This window comes from Plodia interpunctella, chromosome 7, assembly GCF_027563975.2.
Source record: "Plodia interpunctella isolate USDA-ARS_2022_Savannah chromosome 7, ilPloInte3.2, whole genome shotgun sequence".
In the NCBI taxonomy this organism is placed as follows: Eukaryota; Metazoa; Arthropoda; class Insecta; order Lepidoptera; family Pyralidae; genus Plodia; species Plodia interpunctella.
The window spans coordinates 6,393,910-6,403,372 of NC_071300.1; the positions used below are offsets into that span (position 1 = coordinate 6,393,910).

The 9,463-nt window shown below is 33.5% G+C and overlaps 1 protein-coding gene across 1 annotated transcript; it reads left to right on the forward strand.

The window, feature by feature from the left end:
- The first annotated feature begins 2,810 nt into the window (after positions 1-2,810).
- On the forward strand, positions 2,811-5,495 carry LOC128671250 (uncharacterized). Its single transcript, XM_053747580.2, has 4 exons — positions 2,811-3,410; positions 3,791-3,962; positions 4,405-4,558; positions 4,944-5,495. The coding sequence occupies exons 1-4, from the start codon at positions 3,201-3,203 to the stop codon at positions 5,296-5,298; spliced, it is 891 nt and encodes a 296-aa protein (XP_053603555.1). The 5' UTR covers positions 2,811-3,200; the 3' UTR covers positions 5,299-5,495.
- The last annotated feature ends 3,968 nt before the right edge of the window (positions 5,496-9,463 follow it).

Consider the following 9,463-nt stretch of genomic DNA (forward strand, 5'->3'; position numbering starts at 1 on the left):
GTAACCCACCCTAAGAGTGCTTACAAAGTTGTTTACAAATTTTAAAATTATTATTTTTATTAACGTGTACTGTTCTTCCATCATCCATACAGACATCCATTCTTCCATAATAATCCCATACTAATGGAAGTATTATAAATCTGTGTCCAAACTAATATTATAAAGATAAAACATTTATATTTTTGATTGAAATGAATAAACTCAATAACTACTAGACCGATTTTGATGAAATTTGGCACAGAGACAGACAAAACTTTCAGGAGTTTCATGGTTTTACCTGAGCGAAGCCGGTACGGGCCGCTATAATTACCAAAAAAGTTTGAGAAATTAGCTATTTAGAATTTATGTATTCTTATAGCTACGCCTCGTCTAAAATACTTCGTTTTACTACCGTGGTGTATAAACTACTATTTCAAATTACTTTCAGTTTTCAATTATGGATTACGTGTATTTGTTTTATTAGACAGTGGAAATGCGCGCTGCGACATTGAAGGGGACGAGACTCAATTTATTATTATAACAATTTTCCCTTTGTGCAAACGCATTTAAATAGTGGCAATGCATCCACTTAAAGTTCAAGGCTCTTGTGTCGATCTGTCCATTTGTTCTTATTAAGTATTCAGTATATTTATATACTTGGTCATCTCCGGTCGCATTCTTCACCTAACATAATTCTATTATGATATATTTATTCATGTAATGCTGAGTTAGTAATGTGAAAAATATAAATAAAACGGCTTAAGAATCGAAGACAAATAATATTTCAAACCAGTTTTAAATAGTTATAATAATATTTTGCAAGGGTAAACAGAAAATCTTATATAATATAAGGTAATGTTTAACCTGATATGTGTGTATATTGTGTTATACCCGGTATGTGTTATATTATATAAGGTAATGTTTGTTAGTTTTGCTAGTCCAAACCTTCTTAGTAATAGGGCATCATATCAAGGTAATAATATAAGTTTTGACAAAAACTAGGTACTTAGGTCGTCAAGGTAAACTGAAATTTACTACACATTTCGCTATACAAAAAAATGCTCTTTACACGAAATATTTACATAAATGATGAAAATGTTTATCGTCAGGTTAAACTGCAGTTATTAACGTCCTAAAAAGGGCACCACAGTGCATAAATACTGAATGAATGAATAATTTTCATGCACGAGCATCGCGTTAAGTGGTACATGGTCTTAATTAATAAAAAAATGTATTGTTATTGATATCATTATGTTGTATGACATTGAATAATCAATTTTCAATTTTGGGCTGGGATAAAATACGGCTGACACATGTTGTAATGTGAACGAGTTATCGTTTAGGGTGACAGCAGACTGGCAACACGCAATGTGAATCATGGTAAGCGTTGGCAGTAAGTACAGGTAACTAGATTGTGGTATTGACTTACAAAATATTTTGAATATTATACTACAAGCGGTCCGCCAGTCCTGACTTCGGCTCGGGTAAAAAGTTAATAAATCATACACCTAAACCTTCCACAGTAAAAACCGCATGGTAATTCGTGCAGTAGTTTTTGAGATTATCGCGAACAGACAGACGTGACAGAGGACTTTGTTTTTATATAAGAAATAAGTGTTCGAGATTCTATTCACGGCTTCAATACTGATTTTGTACATGAGAGAGAGAGAGAACAAATAAACACATTAAAACTATATCCTTCATTCTACAGAGTTTGTTTTACTGGGTTAAAAAATAAAGCTAGCCCATTTAATTCAATTTACAAGAACGTTTCGATAAGATTGGCGACCAGCCGAACCAGGAATTCGCCTTGATACCTCAGGTAACCTCACCGCTTAATGGTCAGAAATTGAACAAACAAATTGAAATTTCAACAAGCTGTTCACTGTGCATATTTTTTCATCTCTTAAATATACACCGCGCATCTACCATTTATGTAGACAGTCCAAGCCCACCTTGCACAGAATAAGAACAAATTTAATTTTAGACCAGTGTGCCGTTTATAAATAGGTTTATTGGTAAAAAAGGTGGATGTAGACAAAAGGTGTTACGCCACGTGCGACGCGGCAGATGTGTGCGGCCGTGTCGGGCACGAGGTTCGTGTAGCTTCTTGGACGCGATATTTAAAACGAGTTATATGTGAAGGACGAGCCAGTTGACAATGAGGAGTTTAATGAGAAATTATGATTTTTATCGTCACTCATCAGAAATTTGATATTTCCTACTTCATACTGATGCTGCCTTTTCATTTATCTTGAGAGTGTTTTCATTCAATTTGGCAGGATTTAGTATAAACGCAGTCTTGACATGTTCGAGATGCTCTTGATGTCATGTCATTTTTATTTGCAAATCAAACATCAAACCCTAGCCTTTATCAAAATCATAATTTTCTTCAGTTACAATTTAAATAGTACCCACACGGTCATACTAAAATGCTACTAGTTTGTGACTTTAATAAATATTAATTAATTTCGAATATACATGAACGAGTGCTTGTGAAAGTGCAATTTCTGAATTAATGATTTGATTTTGATATTTTGATGTACTCAAAAAGTTGGTTATTAAGTAGATATAATTCTAAAAGTTAAAAATAAATCAAAGCTTCAAATTAAATGCTTTTAAAAAATCAGAATGACCACGTTTACACGAACACCACGATTTAATTTTTAATTTTCTGTTTTACACTATTACATATGAATGTTTAATTGCAGTTAGTTAAAGCTGGTTAAACCACCAGCTTTAACTAACTGCCAGTAAAAATACCTGTTGACAAGTTGACGAGAACGTCACGGGTCACGCAGACTTGGCGCGATTATACACCTAAATTCAAAGCAATCGAAATTGAACTTTATTGTGTTAAAAATAAGACTATATATGGTTACTGCGTGCAAATTAAAAATGAGATTCGTAGCAGAGCTACGAATTATTTCGATAGCTGATTGACGTCACATATTTTATCCGCGCAGATAATAAATATTGATCAAAGGCTTCTATGAGACTTATTCACAGGGTAACACTCCTTCTGGATGATTTAAAATAATACTGTACTGAATTATATCCAGATGTTCTGAATTTAACTTTGTCTATGTAGTAATTTCTGTGTTACTTAAGTAAGTAATACCTTCGCTTGAAAAGGTACGTGTTGTTCTCGAATCATAAATTCATACAAAACATAAACAAACATTGGACTGATTGAGTGGCGAAGCGGCAACAGGGCATGGATGTGGCGTGTGGCGCAACGCGGCTACTTAGTGCCGTCTCGCTCACTCCCAATGATATCGACGTGGAAACACGCGTGGTTGCGTAGCGTGGTCCCTGTCACACATAATCGACTGCAAGGATACGCAACGCTGTGGCGCATCAGTGTGCGACGAGTTCTTTGGACGGAAGGTCACAGAGTATTATCGCGCTTTCAATTTCAAAATTATCACGTGAGTTTATTTTTATTTAATTTGCAATTCGAATTGTATTAGTTAAATTGTGTATATGCATGATACTTATACATGTTGCGAGCTCTTTGCCGGCTGAGTTTTTTACACCATAACCTTGCGCATAACGTTCTTGCCCGGGCATAAACTGGGCGTATATATGTATCTGTCCGGAATAAACCTAATAAGCGTGCGAGATGAACTGTTGAATATTTGCAGCTGCAGTGCCGTTACCTCACTAATAGTCATAATATTGCCAAAATGCTTATCATTTGCGTGTTAACACATAAACTGCGGTGGCCACTTCCCATCAATTGGTTCGTTTGCTTGTTCAGTAGATAACCTTATTTTGTTACCTCAATCATTTGTTTTATTTCCAACAGAAAATCACTATGAAGGACGACAGAAGAGTAATAATGGAGTTTTGTAAGATCGTCCAGAGGTTTCCAGAACTTTACGATCATAGCTCTGACACTTACAGGAGATGGTGTGCCGAGAACGCATGGGAAAAGGTAGCCGATTGCGTTAGGAATGAGCTTCATGAAGAGTGCACAGGTTCGATTTATTATCTCCTATTTTTCTATTTACTTTTTATTCTTTCTTTTTTATAGTGTGTGTTATTGCTAGCACTGGTGTCGGTTTTTGTTCAAGACGCTTAAAGGCATCTGACATGACTTTTACGACTACCTAACGCCATCTAGTGGCAAGGAGTGGCTAACACACTAATACACTGTGAACTAAGAAAAACTGAATGCGTGATATTTTTATTAAATCTACTAAATAGATTATATTTTTATGCCAAAATATCCATGGAAGCATAGTATAAAATTTTGATTAGGGTCTCACTTATAAAAGTGATATATAATTCGCGCTAGTTCCTATTGCAGCATAGATAGTAATATTTCTAACTATAACCGTAGTGTGTGAAACTAATATAAGTTATGCAATTGCATTTACATATTTGTAATTATTTTTAAACATGTTAATTTATTTCCAGTTGAAGAATTGAAAATGAAATGGAAGGGAATACGGTCTTCTTATAACAGATATAAAAATAGAGTATTCAAAAGTAAATTCGGCTCTAAGCCGTTTAAGGACTATTATTTACATAAAACCTTGCAATTTTTAGACCCATTCATTAAACCGAAAGGGTAAGTTTTTTTTTTTTCGATTTTTTCATTTTGACGTTTGTAAAAAGGTTGTACAAAATCTATTAAGGGTAGGATATTTTTTTTTTGTTTCCTTTTTAAGTAGGAAGACCCCGACATGTTTGAAACATGTCATAACAAAGCTGAAGAGTTTGTGTGTTTGTTTGAACGCGCTAAACTCTGAAACTACTTCTCGGATTTGTAACATTCTTTATGTGTGTGATAGTTATATATTTGAGGATGGTTAGGTTGTCGAGAATCTCGAAATTACCACAAAACGAAGCCGTGAGGCACATCTTTAAATCTATCTTCAACACTTAGAAGGGATATCCTATTTTAAAAAAATAAAAACGTAATACGTAATAATTAATATTATTTTTCGTTTTAGCGTAATTTCCAATGCGTCAGAAGCACAAATAGTTTTTGAAGATTGCTACGATCAATCTATGCTAGATGAGAATGACAGTTCAACTTGGGCTGAAGTAGATGTTGACATCAAACCAGTTGTACTACAAAATAATACTGAAAAAGATGAAGCTACAACATCAAACGACACAAATAATACAAAAACCAAAAAAAGGAAACGAGATGATGATGATACAGATGAAGAAAATGAAGACATGCAGTTTTTCAGAAGCATATTACCTGATATTAAAGATTTTACGTCCAAAGAGAAACGAAAATTGAAAATGAGTATTCTGAAAGCCATAGACGAAATTGAGAATGAGAGGAAAAATTCCTAAGTAAATTATAATTTAGGTTATACTATATTGGAATGGAAGATTAGCATTTAAACGTAGTAACGTAATTCATTATGCTGTTGTGATACGACTACTACAAGTGTAGTAATAATATCAGAAGGAATAAGATTAGTAAGTACCTGATGGACAAATTGTACTTCTAATGGGAATAAAGAATCTCGCATGAGAGTTTAAGTTGAGATGTTTTTTATTTATTTACGTCTTTGGATTAAAAAATATAATATAATGATGGTTTAATTATTTATTTAGAAATAAAACGTAAATCTCAAATGTAACATTACATTCAATCACCCTCTGGGCCCATTGTTTTTACTGTTTTCCCTTATCGAATGACACAATCAATGGCAATATAATGACTAGAGGTCACTTACCTTGAGGACCTCAGATAATTAACTAGGTATATCCATTTTGTCAAAATGAGCCTAGCGGTTTAGTTGAGAAATCGTGATAGACTGACATCTGAATTTATAACAAGAGTATGGAAGTATCGATTATTTTATATGTGGCGTGTGGTTCCTCCCTAGAATATTATGCCTTTATATCCTCCTATGGATTTCGTACGAGATGATAGTCATAACGATTTCATTACTACCAATAAGCATATAATTCGAAAACTGTATAACCCGGCCTATTTCAAAAGAGAGCTAGGAAGTAGATGTGACGTAATCGAAGACGTCTACCGACAACCAACGTATAATATCTTCCACCCTCATTTACATGGAAATGAGAACTGGAACGTTCTTGGCGACATGGCCCCAGTCTTCTGACGCCTTCTTTGCTTAATTACGCTGAGAACACATAATGTGACGTCACAATAAACTGTGTTAAATTTGCTACATTATATAAACCTACAGCCTGTCAGTATTGTTAAGTAGTTTTTCAGTAAGTATGTGATAGAACTCTTGTGTTTTTTTTATTTTTCTGTCGTCGTCTCTTACTAAATGTTCTTGTACTCGTTCTACGATAAAATTAAGGTATAGATAATTTTCTTTTACCAATGTGAATTTACGAATACCATTTGCTATAACAAAACGGGTGAAATTAATTGACATAACTACAATATATGTTTAATGACGTGTATCATATACACACCGAAACAAAAGGAAGGAAAAATTACGAATGCATTAAAATCCATTTCAGTGATAAGAACCATTACTGTCCTGTTAACGGCGACATAATTACAGATTACTGTGTTATGGAGTCGTTTCGAATACAACGCTAGTGATCCCACTAGCAAGCATACATACTCATGTTTGCTACAAGTGAGTATGTATGATTGTTATTTCGATACGTTCAAACGGCTGAAACATTTTTTATGAAATCTGGTATTGAGATAGCCGATACCTTGGTGATAATTTGTTTTATACAATCGTTATCATTGGTCTGCTTTCCTACTTTCTATGATATCAAGGTTACTTTTTGGAATGTAGTTTAATCATATTGGTATAAGTACAATACGCGTGTCAAGTTACTCTGCTTGGATCTCGATGACGGCTATTGAATTGACATTCTAGTTAACAAAGGTCTAATAATTAATCAATAATCTCGAAAATACTGAAGTTTTCATGATAAAAATAAGAAAGCAAAACCTAAACAATTGGTTGCTAAATGTTGATTTTATTCATATTATAAAAACATTTTATAATAAATTCGTGTCGAAGTATAATTTTATGAGTTACCATAGTTTTGAAATCCAATTTATTCTTTCTATCTTGGCATAATATTTCTCCGATTGTATATTGGTTTTAATCTTCTTGGCACAATCGTAGTACGTTTAACAACGCATTTTCACTGCCTGAAAGCTACAGCAAACATGTCCTGTCTCTTTTCTATCTACTGACGTACACAACGATGAAAAGGGATAGAAAATGTGCTTTCCCGTTTCAGTACAATTACGTATGGACAACACACATTGGCATCAGGGTTTCAGAACACGTGAATGCCTCCCCTTGACCCTTCACCCCCCACCTTCGGAGCTAATACCATTACAGTAATTAGGATATGCTTAGGCATAATTGATGCAGCTATATCATAAACTAGATTCCCTGGCCATTGTGTACATTATTGTGATTGAGTGTTGTCGCCATTACCTATACAAGAAATATACCTATAGTGTTTGCCTCGTCCGAGAAATAAATCATCGATAACCTTGTCTTTCTTTTCCCCCTACTTCCACTTGAATCCACCGGTTAAGTAACTACCTACCACTACCTACTTAATTCTATGATGCTTTAAATAAATTATCTTGTATTTTTTTTTTTTAGTTTAAAAACAAACTACGCTTACTTTTAACTGGAATATCACATGTAAGATTTTCGTATGATTGACAACCATAGAAAAAATCAAGTTCTATGATTTAGGCCTTCTTTTATAAATCTTTAGTTACCAAATTATCATTTTATATTAATGTTTACAAGTTTTATATAGAAATCATAGAATTTTGATAAAATTAAGTAGTCCGAAGTACGGTCTATTTAATTTTTCTCTATCTACTTATTTAAGTAATAATTTGTTTTAATTTGTTTGTACTTCTGTCACATAGCAGACTTACGATTTATAACATTTTATCAATATATACAAAATGTATTCCTATAGTGTAACTACAGCAGTATGCGAAATGTATAAATGATTCAACACACATTCGTAAAGCATTATCTAGTTAACAGCAAGCTAATATAGTCATAGGTATTGATTCCCTAGTACTTGAGCAATGCATTCAGCTAGGTAAATTATATACGGAACGTATGCAGTGCCCATTAATCGAATTAGAGTGGGCATTACCACGGAAATCGCACGCTGGATTACGTGATACGAGTTTTTCATCTCTATTTTCTGGAGATAATGGCTTCTAAGCTGGTTTGGTTTGGAGAGATGAATGAAAAGTGATGCCAGAATATTTACTTTTTGCCTAAATCCTGAAGTTAATTGAAAAATTTTCCTCCAATTATGATATACATGATGTTGATGATAAAGGCGGAATAAAATTTAAACAATCACAATTTTATATTTTTTCTGTGACATTATATTTTCTTATTTGTCTATTTAACAATACATGATGTGTCCTATACGAGTAGTTAGTAACAATGGCTGCATTTTACGAAAAAAGTGATGGATCGAATAGTGTATATACAACAATTTCGTTGCCGCTGCTAATTTATGTCTAAAATATGCTTTGTAGCATATAATCTCTTTTACAAAATTAATCAGCAAAAACGAGTCTCAAAGCTAATCAGCCAAAGATGAAATCCCCCGAGTTCCAATAGTACAGTCCCAATATGAACTACATAGAAGCCGAATGCTGCTTCAATGTTAATTATCCTCAAAATGTAGGTACGAATTTCAGCTGAAGCCTAAACCGTTCACATGTTCGCATAATAATGTAATTTGTTATTCATATCCTTGTCCCTAACCGTGATGCAAAATGAATGGTTATGAGCGCACCTTAACATTATGCCACAACTCATAAACCCCTCATAACGCACATTAAACGTTGGAGGTATTTCGCCAATCTCCTAAAACCAAAACCAGTATGATTTACAAGTCCGGAGGATGTCATTATACTATCATCTTTGGGGGAAAAAGTTTAGTTGATCTTTGCTGATTCTGCCAACCAATGATACGGTCATTTAATAAAATTGTTGTTTTCTTAGTTGAACAAAATTTCGATATACCTAAGCTGTGAGATTTCTTAGTTTGTACAAGAGTGCATACTATATTATTAGCATGTGCATGTTATTTCTAATTTTATGTAAGCATCTATGATGTTTTTGTCTTCACTCTAAAACCATTGTTGTAAGCGGCTGCATCGTGAGAGAAATTTCTTATTTCGGATATATGATTCAAGCCGCATACCATTTCATACTGGTCAAGTGTTTGATATTTTAGTATTTTTGATGATCCCGTCGTATGGTAAAAAAAACGACTGCTTAGGAAACACATAAGAAACCAATAAAAAACAGAAATGGTGATAACGACAGTGGACCTAACCTATAGAAGGAGTTCTTCCAGTCAATCGTGGTTAGGAAAAGAAAAATATTTATTAGTAGTAACAATACAGTTTCTAATTTTTCAAGCTACTTAAAATTATTTAGTTTCACGCGTGTCAATATTAGTCTAAAAACTAAAGTTTTATGAAGATCTAAAATAA

What these genes read in the sequence shown, in the direction of transcription:
- LOC128671250 (XM_053747580.2), top strand. Translation starts at nt 3,201, where the DNA reads ATGTGGCGTGTGGCGCAACGCGGCTACTTAGTGCCGTCTCGCTCACTC. An exon ending in TTCAATTTCAAAATTATCAC is followed by an intron (nt 3,411 to 3,790) that starts GTGAGTTTATTT and finishes TATTTCCAACAG; the next exon opens with AAAATCACTATGAAGGACGA. An exon ending in CCATTCATTAAACCGAAAGG is followed by an intron (nt 4,559 to 4,943) that starts GTAAGTTTTTTT and finishes TTTTCGTTTTAG; the next exon opens with CGTAATTTCCAATGCGTCAG.